The 17200-nt window shown below is 40.2% G+C and overlaps 1 protein-coding gene across 5 annotated transcripts in view; it reads right to left on the bottom strand.

Annotated features, from left to right (window-relative positions):
- PREX1 (phosphatidylinositol-3,4,5-trisphosphate dependent Rac exchange factor 1) overlaps nt 1-8735 on the bottom strand; it is a 137774-nt gene extending 129039 nt beyond the window's left edge. For 4 of the 5 annotated variants that reach the window (XM_030463156.1, XM_030463157.1, XM_030463159.1 and 1 more), the window contains exon 1: nt 8314-8496. In XM_030463156.1, coding sequence (XP_030319016.1) covers nt 8314-8475 — 162 coding nt within the window. In that variant the 5' untranslated portion in view covers nt 8476-8496. Of the gene's footprint in view, nt 1-8313 lie in introns of all 5 variants that reach the window. The other variant, XM_030463158.1, reaches the window with a different exon arrangement.
- Nucleotides 8736-17200: the final 8465 nt, after the last annotated feature.

Genomic DNA, 17200 nt, shown 5'->3' with positions numbered 1-17200 from the left:
ATATTTGGTCCACAAACCAGATTTCTGTAATCATGGCAACTGTTATTTGCAAATAACAATAAAAAAAACCTACTTATATGAGTCCACAGAATATATTTCTATTTCTTAATTCCAAGAGTATCTCAAAAAAAGGAGATGAAATGCAGGAGATTTGTAAGTCTGCCACAGGAAAAGCCTGGTCCAACAAGAAGGTCAAATAAGGTTTCTGTAAATCTTTTCTATTAAATCCTCATTTGATGCAAGAAAACTGATGTTGCTCTTTGCAGATAATGAAGACCTAGAGGATAAGCACATATATGTGGGTCAGTAGTACCCTCTCTGATGGTGACCAGTATAGGCTGCCATTGCACAACAAAAACAAGAGAAAAGGGATTCTACAGATGGAAAGAAGAAAATTTTCTCAAATTCCTTCATATTTCCTTGCAAGTGCCTGAAGGAAACAATGGGCAAGCAACAGAAATCAGTAATTTCTTGAAAGCTTCATCTGTCACAGACTGATCTGGATGCCTGCAGGCAGACACTGCACTTGGGAGATCCTGCTTTTTCCAGCCTCAGATACCCTTCTCAGAGCAGGATGCCTCTGGGACTGCCAGGATCTGAGCACAGGAAAGCCAGCTTGAAAACATGTCAGTCCATTCCCCTAAAGGGGGGTTCAGTGTTCCCTTCCAGTGTACATCCCAGAAGTCTAAATATTAGACTGCTTCCATAAATACACTATGCAGCTACCTAACCACAGTCACTGGCATGAGCAATCGGTTGCCCTCAAATATAGCTACAAACTCAGATAAACCTTTCTTGCAGCTCCTGTGCTATGATAATATTCCTCTATAAATGCACAAAAAAATGTGAAGGAATCCATTCCTTCTCTCAGTACTGTTATAGCCCTGGGAGTATCTTATGTCTGCTTTTTGAGCGTTCTACTTTAATAAACAAATTTATCAGAGACAAAATGAAACAGTTTTTGAGGAAAATTACAATTTATGCTAATCTGAAGCAAAATGTGAAATATGCATGAAATACTTGAGGGATTGATGCTAAGAGAAAGAGAGCACCTCTATGCTCACTGCAAACAAAGCAATTAGCCATTACGTTTGACATTAGGACATCTCTAATAATGACATCTGAACAGCAGGATAAATGATCCAAAATTACCCTCATTTCAGATAAGAACATGATGGGGTGGTTTGTCAAGAACCTCTCCAAGACTACTTGTCATGATTCTATGATATGATGCAAACCTAGAACCACATTTCCCATCCCTACAAAGCAGTACTCCTGCCTCTGCCACAAACTCTGTGTGGACCTGCGAAGTGGAAAATAGCAAAGCTTTCAACTTCTTCTCTTCCTATATTTAGGGACAAAAAAAATCCTATATTGGGAGTCTGCTTCCTGCAAAAATCAGCCAAAAGCTACGTAAAGTCACACATACATTCAGCTATGTGTGGAGCAACACACTCAAATAATTTCTGCTGTGATAATTATTTCACTTTTTGATCTGTATTTCCTTTTCTACCAAAGCCCCAGGGTCTCTGTCCCTCCCTTGCACTGACTCAGCTTCCAGGAAGCTATCACAAGTGAGTTTCTCTGCAGAGACAACAGAGTGATGCTGGCAAAGCACAGGGCAGCCAACCTCTTCCTCTCTTCCCCTGAGATCATGACACACCTTCAGCCAACAACTGGCATCCCTGAGGTGAGAGGGAGGGACAAATGGCAAAAGGGTTGATTGATGATATCACTGCAGTTGAGAGCAGGGAGAGACGCAGCATGAGGGTCAGGTCAAACACCTCACTCTGAAGGATGTGAAGAGACCAAAGTAAGTCTCAGATAAAGGATAACAAGGGTCAGATGCACACCAAGCTGGAATTAGCTAAGGGAAGCAAAGAGGAAGTTTTTGTTCTCACCTGTGTGGCAGTAAACTGGTGAAACTACACATGGGATTTATTGATATTTTTCTCATCGTGGAGATTCTGTGAGAGTGCAGAAAGACAAACAGCTTTGTTCATATGAAAAATCTGCTGAAGTCCCATCTATGTTTGATTTCTAAAGCCTCACTGCAAAAGGCATGGGCTGGTCACACTATTTTCCAAGTGAAAAATTAAACTAAGACATAGATCAGAATATCTCAGAGCCTTCTGAACCCTCCATCTCTGCTCTTAGAGCCACGGCTCATAAACTGGGTTCTGCAGACCACAGGATCAGATGAATAGAAAGCTTTCTCTTTGCTTTGTTTTGCTTTTCTGTTTTTCACTTCTGCTTCACTTTCAACATTCAGATTGTTTTCTTCACATTGTTTGTATGCAGAGCAAAAAAAACTTACATTCTGTTTGGATTTCAGCATTTAGCAGCTAATTTTGCCCAGACATTTATTCTGAATAGAAAACTCTAGTAGCAAATTGCCAGCCCCAAATATTCAAGAGTCAGAACACAAGTCCCTAAGAAGTCATGAGCATTTATGTTTTCCTGATGTTGTATCTTCCAACTCTGCTTTACAAGCAGAAGGGCTACAAATGTACCATCTTCCTCAATGTCAGGAACTGGGCTTTTCAGAAAAATGTCCCATGTTGTTAAGACTCAGCAGGAGAAAATCTTAATCATTTGCAATCATAACAACTGGCTATAGGTGAGTGCATGTGACTAACTGACCAAAACAACAGAACAGCAAAGCTAATTTAAATTACTTCCAAACAAATTTCCTTTTCCATCTCCTTCATCTCCTCAATTGCTCTTTTAGCTGTCTCATAATAAAGGAGCAACATTACCCAAACCATATGGTTCACCTTCCAGAATCAGAGTTTATCTGCATCTACTGAGGGTGAAACAGGCAGAGAACAGGGTAGGACAGGAAGCCACACCTCACAGCTGAGACAAATGGCCTGTTTGCTATCTGAGCACCAGAGCCCAAATCTTGGATGCAAACAAGATTGTGAAATATGAAAAAGAAAAATAAATAAAATTTGTGATGCTTATCACATTTTGAGATGGGTGGAGTGCAAAATGCAGAGATACTAGATCAATTAGAACTACAAAGCAAGCAAGAAAAGGGAGCATAAAATAATATTTTGAGTCTGTAGGATGTGGGTTAATTTATCTGATGGCACGTGCCTTAACGTAACATTTATATAATAGTTAGGTTGTGTTCATATAAAAATAAAGGATAGCATAATATTAAACCTAAAAATAGTCCTGGTACAACTACTTTATCCAACTTGATACCTACCTGATATGAACAGTTTGACTTTCATGGTGTTTTCATGCTTGCACAGAACACACAGCAATTGCTCAAGCTAAAAGTACATCCTGTCATTCTGACACTAACATTTACAAGTTGGTGGTTTGTCTTTGAAAGATGAAAGAGCCATATGTATATAAAACAGGAAGAACAATTTGCTTTATATATTTTAAATTACCAAAGGGGTGGGAGCTGCATGTGCAGGTTAGACATAAGTGTTCAGTTAAAGGAGAGGAAAAAAAATGTAGCAAGAAAATACCTACAATCTAGTGTATTGGATAATCATAATTATTATACTTTTACATGTACATTATATCTACAAACTAGTAAACCTAACTTTTATATACTGCTATCTAACTGCTGTGTACCCACTATTCAATTTAATTTTAGTATGATGGCCAATGAGTAGGTCTGAAATCATTCAGGTGACTCTCAACTTGAAAGCTGGTCTTTAATTACTACAATTTGACTATCACAAATTTGACTGGGATTCTGTGGAATGACCATGCAGCACTCAAACAAACTGCTGCTTTTCTTCTCTCAATGAATTGTTTGTGACTTTTCCATACAGCTTGACAACACAGGGAAGAGCAGATACCTAGAGAACAGGTAGTTGCAGTGTGCAGACATTGCACCTCAGTACCCAAAGGCTCTGGTGTCAGTCACATATTCATGTGAAAGACTGTATGACACCAGACAGATGCTTTGACATTCAACCAGCTGCTCACTCAAACTGAATTATCACCTGATTTAATTTTGACACAGAGAAAATAAATATTTACAAGACCACACATAATGTAAACATTTCTGCCCCCATTGCAGAGACTTAAGAGAGGCCAAAGGCAGGCGAATGATTAATTGATATTTGAAGTCTGGAAAACAAAAATCATTCTGGTTTATGATGTCACCAGAGACTTACAACTGAATTACCTGCCTTTCTCCTTGGAATTTACCTTGCTCTATCCATAAGTTTTATTCAATCTCCATTAGCTTCTGACCATTTTCCACTTTGCTTATTTGATCAGTAGTTCTTTACTAACATTGGCAACAGTATATTTTCATCTTTTCCCTGTAGTTATCCCATCTGATTAAAAGGCTTGGTTGTGTGATGAGTCTTCATTAGTCAAGTTATTACCATGTCTGTGTAAATGTAGTATTATCTACTGATACTCCTGGCTTATAAAGCATTTCTGCAAGGAGAGTTCCATATTTTGCAATATCATACCTGCCTAACAAAATGGCAGACAAGACAGAACAGCATGTGCATGTTCATAATTCAATCAGTAATTTCAAATCAGCTGTGAGCTGATAGAGTTTGCCCTCTCTCAACATGGTAACTCATCATTTTGAGGATTAATCTAGGAAAAGTAACACTATCAAAATCATGATATGTATATGAGTATCATACCTTTATTGTACCACCATTTAGCATGAAATCTAGACTTTGTTAAAAAGCAAACAAACAAACAACAAACAAAAAAAGAAAAAAAGCTAAATCTTATGAGATGTGGAACAAACTACAGAAAAAAACTAATGGTTTCAGTCCACAATTCTGGTATCGAACTGCATATCACAACCTATCAACAGGAGCAAAAACTGACTAGGAACACCTTGTGCCCAAAATAAATGGAATAAAAATGTCACAAACAACACAGGCAGTGAAAAAGTAATTGTGTATTAAACGTAACTAACTGAATGACCTAACTAGGCTGTAATGGCACAGGGCATCTAAGTTATATTTGCAGATGTAACTCCTTTTGTCAGAATTACTTGCGGGATGACGTGCAACAGATGCTAGAGAAAGAAAAATGTATTTATATTGGTAAACATCTGGAGCATTTTTATTAAATGAGTCCAAAATTCATAGCAAAGTGTTATCATGGTGACTAACAATTTTTAATATGAGGAGAACTCCATCCTCTGTAACTTTAATGATACCCACTTTATTGATCTATGAAAGCAAAATATGGACCATGTTCTTTTAGGCAAAGCAAATAAGGACTGAGTCCCTATGTATATAGTTACTCTATCTTCCTTGCAGACTGGCACGAAAAGGTTTCTAAGCATTCAAAAAGAAAAAAAAAAAAGAAAAAAAGAAAAAAAGGAAACTTTTCCTTTAGCATGGAGGCATATTAAGTCTCCTAAAAAGGACCAAAATACTTTTAATAAATCCAAGTAACTTTGATTTATTTGCAAATCCATAGTTTTAAATACTTAAGAGATTCTTTCACATTACCAGGGAGCACAGGAAGCTGCTGCTAGAGAACAACTTCAGTGCTGTGAATAAAGCCATAGAATTTAGTTGTTTGCTTTTTAAAACATTGTTTATTGTGACTACTTAATGATGACTTGGGCTTCAATAGCAAATATTTAACAAAGAGCACAAACTCCCTCATCAAACCTTCTTCTAAAGCACAACTCTCCCGTTCTACTCAGGAAGAGCTAATTCTGACAATAGAAAGATATGAGATTTAGCCTTCCTTTATTTATCAAAGCTATCGAAGTTTCTTAAGCAAAGGTACAACACCTGTACCCTGAATCTCTCATCTCATGTTTGACAGGAACAAGTTTCCATGAGATCTGAGAACTGCAGTCTTTTCTCCACTAGAGCCAAAATTGCTCCTGCAACATATGGAAGTAACATCAAATCCAGTACAATTCACACTATTAAGAAAAAAGAAAAAAAACACCAAACCCCAGCATCACCCAACCACGTCTGAGTGATAACTACATGTATTACCACAGAAAGAGTAACAGTTCATACTTATTTTGTACTGGGTAAGTGCTATTCACACAGAACATGAGATGGTAAGAAAGAGGCCCATGGGGCAGGAGCAGCAGTTCTTATGCAGTAATGTCACTCAGAAAACAAACTAATGGGAGTAAAGGGAACTTCCTTTGTGAGGTTCAAGTAGATTGGAGAACACCAGGTCCCAGTGCTACAGCATTACTGTCATTAGTGTCATAAGACAAAACTTTTGTCCTATAACTGCCTGTAATTCCAGTGACTATAGATGCTACTATCCTCACATGTCAAGTCAGCTGTTCCATCTGGGAGTCAGGGAAGAATTCTTTTCTTTGCAATATCCTGTTAGAAGGTACTAACTTAGGGCCAACCTCCAAATTCATGCAGGAAGTATTTCTTACTCCAAATTTTATTTTGAAAACTTTCATCCCACTGCTGTGCTTTTTACCCTCTCATACTGCAGTATATCTTCACTCAGCTCCCCTTGGTGCTAACACCATTCAACTACCTGAATGCAGAGAGATTGAGCCCATAAGAATTAGGTCAATGACTGAAGAAACTCATTATCTTCTAAGTTTCTAAACTCAGCACATGAACATTTAACACAAAGTTAAGCCTGTGTGTGAATGCTGCTCCAAACCAAGGCCTAAATATAGGAAAGATCCTGTTCCTCAGTACTTTATTTACATAATCACCAAAACAGCAACTCCGTAACAGGGTACAGCTGCACTAACAGAAACAATCACCCAAGATAATACTACAGCCAATCTAAACCTGGTAGCTAGTAACAAGGGACTGTGAAGGGCTCTGCCTGCAGTGCCATCCTGAGACCGCAGCAAAGTGCACTCAGAATCTTCTCCCATTACCTAAGGCATATCACTCACTACTGCTCCCATGAAAACTGCCAAGTTAATGAATATAAATAAAGTCTTGGTTTGCTTTTTAATATATGAAAATCCCATTCGTTAACACTGTGAATGCATTTAGCTGTATGAACTGGAGCTAAAAATATACACAGCTTGAATCCACATTTCAGCCTGCAGTGGACAAAATCTCAAATTCAGTACTTAGGACAGAGGAGTCTTCTGAGGTTTTTTTTTTGTTTTGCTTGGTCTATAGGGTGGGGCACTTTTGCAACTTGCAGCTTTTTTAAGAATCTCCTCGCATCCAGACCAGTTCTAAAGGAAGCTAACTGGCGCTTCAGTCAGATGCATTCTGAAATTAAAAAGACTCTGAGTTCAACTATTTGAGAGACAAAAGGATTTAAGTAGAGACTAGTTCATAAAGCAACCACCTCCTTTTCATTTATCTTATATGCTAGATAGTTTGCCACTTGGGTGAATCTGAAAAACACTGAAGACAAACTGATTTTAAAAAACAAACAAACACTACGCCAGAAATACAAGTCAAAAGGGGTCCAGGGTCTTAAGCCCATTTAGATGAAATCAGGGTTTAGTACTTATTTAGCAAAGCACCAGAAAGAATTTCTGCCCTGTCCAGTATTTCAGAAATCTCTGCAGAGACTTCGAGTCTTCCCTTGCTTTGATTCTTGATCTCTGTCGGATCAAACAGTTTCTCTCTCTCTCTCTTTTTTTTTTTTTTTTTTTTTTATGGCATATCTGTTATCTAGTAACTTTAACTGCAGGCTATTCTAGTTATTTGCAGAAGTGTGGCGGTATGCTGATGAATTCCACATCTATAGGAATATAGGAAAAAGGAAATACCCAGATGGAGTTTTACTTCTGAACCAGTCCGTGGATAATTTCAGAGGGCGGGTATAATTGTCTCCACATGCACAGACACACCCGGCCCAATCACATAGTTATGTTTACCATTAAAGCTAAACATATATATATAATACATTTATTTATAAATAACAGGCAGTAAGGCTAGAGTTTCCAAGTGGGTGTTACAGTAACTTCTAAACACCACCACCAACAACAAAAGGGATGAGGCATTCTGAAAAGCAGATCCACTACTGGATCCGTCTCTGTCAGCCCCAACGAGGCAGAGCCTCGGGATGCTGCGGGATCCGGCGCTGCCACCGCTCCAGCCGCAGGGTTTTTCCTCACGGGACGAGCAAACACGGTCGCTGGCGGTCCCGCTCTGCCCACGGCGGGCTCCCGCCGGCCCCTAGCACATCCCCCCTCGGCCTCTCGAGCAGAAGAAACTCCCCCTCGGCGGAGCGGGCCTGGCCCCAGGCACTTCCCACAAGTTCTGCCAAGCACTCGCAGCCCCCGGCTCGCCTGGGGAGAAGCCGCTTCGCGCCGGCCCGGGCCGCCTGCCCAACCTCCCCGGTACCCCTGAGGGGACTTCCCCCGCCCGTGGCGCCGCTCACCGACTGCAGGAAGTGGAGGGTCCCCACGTAGTCCCGCTCGGTGCTGAGGATCTCGTTGAGGACGCAGAGACGGAGGCGCAGCTGGCGGTCGGTGTCCTTGGGGCAGCCGGCCGGCTCCGCGGTGCTGGGGGCTTCGGGTGGCGGCGGCGCCGGCGCCTCCATGGTGGCTGCCGGGGGGCGAGGCGTTCCGCTTCCCCGCCGCTCTCTTCGGCCGCCTCAGGAGCCCCCCATGGCCGCGCGGTGCCCGCCGCGGCTGGGCAACAGCCACCCTCTGACACCCCCTCGGCCCTGCCTCGCCCGCGGGTGGAGGCGCTACAGGGGCCGGTCGCTGAGGGGAACGCGGCTCCGGGACATGCCAGGGTAGCAGCGCTGCGAGCGCTCAGCGGCGAGGCAGCGCTGAATGAAGAGAGAAGGGAAGCCCCGCCGGCGGGGAGCGGGAGGGGGGGAGAGCGAGGGGCGGGCGGGGAGCGGGAGGGCGGGACGGGGAGGGCGAAGGAGAAGGAGCCCAGCCCCTGGGGGCTTGGCCGGACCAGAGGCAAGCGGTGCCCTTGTGAGGCAAAAGCGCGGGAGGGCGGGGGGTCAGGGGGTCAGGGGGCGGGGAGGCGAAGGGCGGCTACTCCCTCACCTCACTCCCTCACCTCACTCCCTCACACCTCCGAACCCGCGCTTTCTTGTCTCCTCCCCTCACGCACCTCACGCCTCACCCCCCTCTGTGCCTCTCTTCGTGCCTCACGCTCCACGCACCCCTCACACCCACCCACCCTCACACGGGCACAGCACACCCTGCGCTTAACATCCCCCATTCCCACACACTTCACACCCCATGTGCTTCCACACCACCACCCTCACACTGCACACATACATACTCTGCACACCCCCTCACATCATTAATATCGCGAAGAGAGATAAACACACCACGGGTACTTGCCCGTCTGGAGAAAATCACACCCCAATCTATGGGCTCCCTTCCACCGCACAGTGTGAGGGGGAAACAGGCAGACAGCTTGTACACAGGAATACAGCTACAAAAACGTACAAAAAGAGACAGAAATGAGCTATCGCTGAATTTTGGGCCAACAGAAAATGTACACGACAAACGTAAGTGTTTCATTACTATGAATCAAAAAGGTAGGTTGTTACGGCTTGTGCAGGGTGGGAGTGAATGGGGCAAGTTGCACACAAAAATAGGACAAATCCTGCAGATTAGTGCTGGTCCCGCTGACTTCAGAAAAACTTGATTGGGTTCAAACCAGGGGAGATTCTCCCATTCATTCTCATTGCACCATAAGAAAGCTGCCAAGCTTTTTCAAGCTACAAATACATAAAACTATGAATTTGCAGTAAGAAAAATTCACAGGGAATTTTTAAAAAATTTTTAATACGAACTTTTAAGTGGCATAATGATTTGCTGGATCTATTGCCTTAAACATTAACACAGATAGTGTAATAAACCATCTTCCTGAGGCTAAAAGAAAGTACCTGACTATTTTACTTTAAAAGTGACTTTTTGGTCTTGACTGATCTTCTTTATTCTAGTTGTTAAGTTCTCAAGATAAAATTATGGCAGTGTAACATACACAATTGTCATCTTTAGATGACATTATTACATGAAATTAAAAAAACAGCTCCTTACTCAAGTTGCAGCAGGCTTCAGGTCTGCAAATAAAGAAAATGTACAAGATGCTTTCAGTCCTAATTGTGGAAATTGCCTTTAAGAAGTAACAGTAATATATTACTGTGTCACACCTCCTTATGATACAGCCTTTGCTCCAGGTGTGCAACGTGCTTGTTCACTAAGGTGCCTCTTGATATGTTGTAACACCACTTTCTGCAGCAGTATCCGCGAGCAACCTTTCCTTCACTCTAAGCCTGTCTGAGTCACAGTTGCTCAAAATGAGAAAAAGAATACAGGAAAGCTCTTGTCTTTGAGGTGAGGGAAAAGCACTAAGGGGAAGGGAGTGGCAAGAGATAATTCTGGGTTTTATGCAGATCACAGCTGTACTGAGCAGGAGATGGAAGATGTCAACAGTCCAAGCCTGAGACATCAACAGGGAAGCAAAGCCTTCAGAAGGTCAGACTAGGCTCCAAATTAATTGTTTTTCTTTCAAGCTGATTATGTTTATCTTCTTGTTTTCTTTTCAAAGTCACTACAGCATTTTAATTTATTTGGTTAATTTACTGTTTTTCTTCTGTTTGGGACAAGCGACAAAACTTCCTTCTAAAAGATCCTAACAATTTAAATAACAATACATTGTGCTAGGAAAAATCAGCATCCCCAAAGCTACGCCCCCACCCTGTGGCTGAATGGGAAAGTTGTTAGTTTTAAGCTGTTAATGAATTAACTCTGTCTCCTGTGTTTGCCTCAAAGTCTTGCAACTATTTCGTTTCCACATGAAATGCTGAGACAGGAGCCCATCACAAAACCAGTAGGATGCTATTTGAGCAATGTTGGAACATTGTTGTGCCTTTCTGTTGACACTGTGTATGAGCTACATAGCTTCAAAATACTTTTCTAGCTTTATTATCATTGGAAGCATTAGTATGTGAGGATTTTAAAATAATGCTACTTGTGACTGGAAAGATTAAAATGTTATGGGAAAAGTTTACAATAAAATTAAAGGCAGATTTTTCACTTTTTTTTTTTTAATGTTTTTTCCTTAGTTGTAGGAGAAATATTTTTTACAAAGTGTGGAGTTTTTTTCAATTACTTTTTACTTCCTTTACTTCCTTCTAAATTGTCTCAGACATAGACATTATCTGTACTTCAAAAGGGATACTTTGCTAGGTTCTAGCATGTATTTTTAAGGACAAAAATCTTTAATTAGTCAGAAAGCTCTTATTTTTAAAGGGATATTGTGAAGAGTGATTGAAGTTTCAACAATATACCTCTTCCTTCTAGCTTGTTTTTCCTTCTTTTTAGTTTTGACTATTTTTACAAAGGATGTAGTTTACTGTTATGTTTTAAAGATAATCTTTATTACCAATATTTTTTTCAAGTGAGCACTTCAAAAGCAAATGCCATGCGTTAAAACAGTTAGGGAGTCAATTATCAGGAGGCTGACATATCAATTAGCATGAAATTCACCATCTTTTGTGAAGATGTAATTAATTTACATTTGCTTGTAAGTTGTCTGGAGCTGTTATATTTGTACATTGTCTACCACAATAGCACCAAGGTGGTAAGGTCTTTACATGGTATCACAATACCAAAGAAAATAAGCATCGTTTACATGTTTGTCTGCTGTATCCACACTTGTAGGAGAAAACAAAACCTGTTTTTTTGCTATTGGCATGCTCAGGGCCCTAGGAAAGCTCCCAGTGTGGGATGCGACTGAGGTTGTATTTGCTGTACAGTAGGTTTTAGAAATCCAGAGTGATTGTAGATTTTTTTCTTGATTTATACTGGGAGACCCAGCAAAGAAGATCTTCAGCAAAGAAGATCTGATAAACTACCCACCTGCCTCTTCCCCAGTGTTTTTTTGTTATTCTCCTTTAACCATTGTTATTCCCTTCCAAAAGGACTATCTGTTAATCAGGCTTCCTAAAGCCATACCATGCTGAAGTTTGCTGATGTCAACAGGTGTTCTTTCTCCTAACTTCACAGAATTTCAAATCAGTTAATATTTCTGGCTTATCAGAAATTGCCACACATGCTTAGTTTCAAAGTGACTTGATGACAAAGGCAGATGTTCGAGTGCATCACATGTTCTGCTTGACCTTTTGTGTGCACATTGTACATATGATTTATATGAACCAATCCTATGCATTTTTTTTCTGTTGCTAAATAAGCTCCAACCTCAACATGCTTTGATTTATGAAAATGCTTATACAGCTTTTTAGTGGAATTTAGTACACAACAGTTTCACAGTTTATTGAACTTCTCTGTGGTGAAAAGCATGTGGACAATAGTGTTTGGTACAGTGTACATCTGAGAGACAAGACATCTGAACACTACTTTGCTGCATTAATGTCTACTGCACATTTGTGTGTATGGTTTTCATGTTGTTTTAGAACTGAGCTGTTGAATTACAGGTTCCTGCATATTAGTCTTCATCTATTGGTGAATATGGGTCTCGAACAGTCCATCTATAACAAGCTAACTTTAGGAAATGGTTAAAGCTGGGAGTGAGCTTTATGTAGAGCTGCATATGAGCTACCAAGCACTGCAGAAATGCAGGCATTGCAAAGCTATTGCTCAAGTGATCACAGTTATACTGTTTCCAGATCTGGTACAGGATGTCCATGGGGCACCCTAAATTTACCATCTCAGTTCAGCATTTTATAATCCATAGCCCATTTCACTGAGGAATATAGAAATGCCCAAGGACTCATGGGAAATCAATAGGTTGTTCAAATTTGGTTCCCAAACCAATTTGGGTACTTAAACCCTGGCTCAAGGTAGCTTATAGTTTTCCTGAGCAAGAGATTGTATTTCAACCATTTTTTTTAATAGTCACCAATGGGCCTGTTTCCCAATGCTCCAAAAGCCTTTTGCACACATTTAAACTTTTGGGTTCTCTAGGATCCTTCAGTAATTGATTCCACATTTAATAATGTACTGTATGAAAAAAGAATTCCTTTTGCTTTAGACCTCATACTTTACTTGGTTACACCTTAGCTTTAGTATTACAAGAAATAGAGCTTAATCACTGTCCATGCTCACATAGAAGTCATTTTTACATGACTGACCATCTTTATTGCCCTTCTCTGTACCTGTAGCAGTTTAACTATATCCTTTTAGGTATGATAGTAATGGATTTCTGCAATACATTAAAGATATATGTGTGACAGGGGTTTGTTCAGTGGTATTGTGATGTTCTATGTGCTGTTTCCATATAGCTTCTAAAATACAGATTGTTTTTGTGGCTGCTGCTGAGCAGAGAATAAACCCTTACCCCAGGGACTGTTTGTTGAATGGCAGTAGCTCATTGTATCTGTATATATGCAGAGTAATTCTGGAAACTTCAGTCAAAATAATGTAGTTAATAGAGATTTCCATCAGTGTAATTGAAATCAGATTCTGGTCTGTGTGTAGTATCCATGAATCACCTTTCACCTGCCCTATATAATTCATTGCAGCTTACTCATTTCACTAAAGCCACTGCTGATTTATTCCAGCTAAGAATTAATCCCTTTGATTTCTACAAATGATTTATCTTTGAGCAAGATATATAGAGGTAGACTGCAGTGAGCTTTGCAGAACTAATTTTTCAGGTTCTCACTTTCCAAGAACCTACACTGCCAGTGGAGCATTTGCATTTCCTTTTTTAACATCAGCATAAAAATAACTTGAGAATAAAAATGCTCAGGTAACTTGATTGCAGAGTGACTTGGAACAAATACAGAGAGGCTTAGAATGAACATGGAGAACAAAGAAACAGAATTGCTGGGAAGGGTTGGGTGGAATTCTCTTTGATTAGAGAATAATGTACACACATTCAGTCAAATTCTGAAAGCACTTAATTAGACTCATGGTGTGTGACAGGCAGAAAGAAGTATTATGTCCATTTGAAAATGGGAAAACTAAGATATATGCTGCTGAAGTGGCTGCCCAAGAAATACAGTGTCAATATGTGAAAAACAGGAATTCAGAAATTCAGTTTCCAGCTTTGACTTACAGAGCCCACCCAAAGAGGTCCCCACAATGTCACAAGATTTCAGTTAGCATCTCATGTTTTAACCACGGAGCTGCTCGGGCCATCTGGGAGTATGATGAGACTGCCGTGCCTGAAGCTTGTGCTTCTCCTTGGCACCCTCTGATTCCTTCTTATCTGACAGCTCTAATATCCCAGAGAAAACTGAAGGCAAACATAACTTCATGACAAAAGGAATTCAGGATCTGAGGACAAGCTATGAACTAGATCATGGGATAAGCACACAACATTTTGTAAAACGTGTCACCATTTGGACAAAACCTTTTGAACATATTCCTGGTACTGAGCTCACTAATTATTTGAAATGCAGCCTGTTTCTTTTTCATAAGCTTCAGCGAGTTTTGTGTCAAGTCCTAAATAGAGGAAGATGCATGTCTTATTTCAAACATCCTGTAATCAAGTTAAGACACCCAATTTTTGAAGACACTCTGGGAGAAGGTTGTGTTTCTTATTATTTGCCTCACTGATACCTCTTTTCTTTCCATTGCCTGAGTCACATCTTTTATCCTATTACCCCTCTTCTGCTCTTCCTCAGTCATACCTGCCTACTGAAAACCAATCACGTACTAAGAAGTGCATAATGAGCTTTTCATTATGCTCTTTCCTGACATAATTTTTGATTTTGTAATTAAGAGTTCTCATTGGGCTCTTGAACTGAGAAAAGATTTTTTTAGTTTAATTAATCAAAAGGTCTTGCTCAATTCAGGCTATTTTTAAGCAGGTTTGGATTTAGGAAATGTGCAGAAATCATTTCTATTATTCCTGACATGTAATGTTATGTGATAGGTACTTTACCCTCTAAAGTCAATGAAAACAATGTCTTGACAGCAGGCTTAGGTACTTTTATCTAAAGCACCAGAGCTATGTGTATGGAAAAGAGAATGCATCAATCTTCAACCTGCTTGAAGCAGGATGATTTTTTTTTTTATTTATTTTGCAGGTTAGAAGTTTGTCAGATTTTGATGAAATAATCAGTTAAACCAGGGTTGTTCCAAGTGTTTTGGGTTGTTTTTTTTCCTATATGGGACCATTTAAAAGTTTGCAATTCTTTATTTTTTTTCACGACAAATTAACATTCTTTTGAAATTTATTGGCTTTGGGGTATACTTTGAGAAGCCTCTGGAAGTTTTGCATATTCTATCCATCCATGCATCCATCCACTCTTTTTTTTTTTTCCTTTCTCCCATGCACCTCAGTGGTTTTGAAGATGTAGGTCTTGATTTTGGGAGCTAGGGATTGGCAGCAGTTCAGCAATCTGTCGTCTGCTGGCTTTCAATTGCAACATGTGCTTAAGAGGTTTGATTGATCCTTCACATGCTTAAGTTCAGATCACACCTAAGTGATTGACTCAGCTGGGGCCTACCCCCTGTGCTGGTGTAAGGCAAAGCAGCAAGACAGCTTATAATATGATGCTTCATCAGCTGCTTCTTTTATACTCCATGTTCCAAGTATATCTGAACTGGGATCTAATTTCTGGTTTTTATTGTCTGCACCTGCAATTTTGTTTTTTTTTTTTTAATACTGTGGGACATCAGTAACCTAATATGCATATGATACATGAGCATGATACTTCTCCTCTGAATACTAAGAGTAAGGGAATTCTGCATTTGATAAACTAAAGATCTTCTACTAAGGATGGGCTGAACCATTTAGATATTATATTAGCACAAAATAGATAGCTTTGTCATAATACATAATTGTGCCATTTACGATCTCCCTGACCATTTAGCCTGTGCTCAGGGTAAAACTCTCCATGGTTATTGTTGTGTACATATTTTATATCCATAGGGCTGAATTAATGTAACTGGGAGAAAAAGTAGTCCTGTATGTATCTTAGACTGTGGTTTTGTGGCTGGACTTGAGTCAATCTAAGTGTAAGCTATCTTTTTCCCCCTTTCTACATTACTGCCTGTTTTCACCACCTCCTTTTTGACACTGTGGTGAACAGGATCACAAACTGATCAGCTGATCCAGCTGAAAATTAACCGGAAGGCACACAAACAAAAGGCCCTTTTTCAGGCAGATTTGCTTCCTGACTGGCTCAGTGTGCAACCCCCAAGAGCTACGGCTGGCATGAGAGGAGGTGTAAGGTCTTGTGGTAAAGGCAGGGCTGGGAGAAGGATGGGACTGCCTGCTTTGGCAGTAATGAACATGCAGATCTGTTTAAAGCCATTTGTGAAACTCTAGCCTTTCACTGCTGCATGCATCAATGCTAGAAGCAGTCTGTGGAATTACAGCCACCTAGAAAAGGTCAGTGCATGGGCTGTGAGCTCACAGTGAAGGAGTAAAAAGACAGTCTTAAGAAATCATCACCTGCCTCTAATAAAGTGCTGACTACAGCAGTCCCACTAAAGAATGGGAATCAGACTTTTTTTTTGCCTTATTCAAACAAATAAATAAAGCCCAAAGGGGGCTTTATTTTTTCTTTTTTAATCTTTCTAAATTTGTGCAGCAACATTAAAAGTAGGTATAGCAATAAAATGCCATTAAACTGACAATATCTCTTGTGAAATCACAGAATGCTTTCACTTGAATTACAGCGTAAAATGCTGTACAAGTCATAACAGGAAGCCAGTGATAGCAGATTAAATTTGGGAGAAGGCCTAGATGCTTTGCCATGGAAGGTGCAACTTGGCATAAACACTTGTGGTCCAGAACACAGCATGCAGAAGGTCTTAGACTGCACATGGAAGGAAATGGGGCAGTCTGTTTTTCTTGCAGCTTTTATTGACAACCAAATTACTTTAACAATAGCAAACATGTCATTTATGATCACTTTCAGAAGCTCAGTACTTTTAAGAAACCTTTGTTTTGGCCAAAAATTTCTAGTGGAAAGTCCAAAGACAAAAAATTTGTTCAGAATGTTTGGCTGGAGTATAAATGAAATAATACCCTTTCCTTTTCAAAACTGAAGAAAAATATCACCATGTAGACTCAGTGATGTGCTGGAATTGCTTTTCAGGGAAAAATTAAAAGTTAATTTGAACTGAATGTAGCTAGCATGCTACAGAATGTGTTGTTTAAACAAAAAGTATTTACCTAAGTCTTGAGGTGTTTGTCTTCAGCATGCATGATGTTTGGATTTTATAGCTCATAGGTGCACCCTGGTGTTAAGTGACTGTCAAGTATAAAATGCTAAGCAGGTTTCTGAGGATATTAACTTGAACTATATTGTGCAGCCAATTTTACACCCTTACACCCCTTGCTGATCTCCATGATGATGTATCACATAA

This window comes from Calypte anna, chromosome 20 (genome assembly GCF_003957555.1).
Source record: "Calypte anna isolate BGI_N300 chromosome 20, bCalAnn1_v1.p, whole genome shotgun sequence".
Taxonomy (NCBI): Eukaryota; Metazoa; Chordata; class Aves; order Apodiformes; family Trochilidae; genus Calypte; species Calypte anna.
The sequence above is the reverse complement of the archived record's forward strand: the minus strand, read 5'-3'. Positions and strand labels throughout refer to the sequence as shown.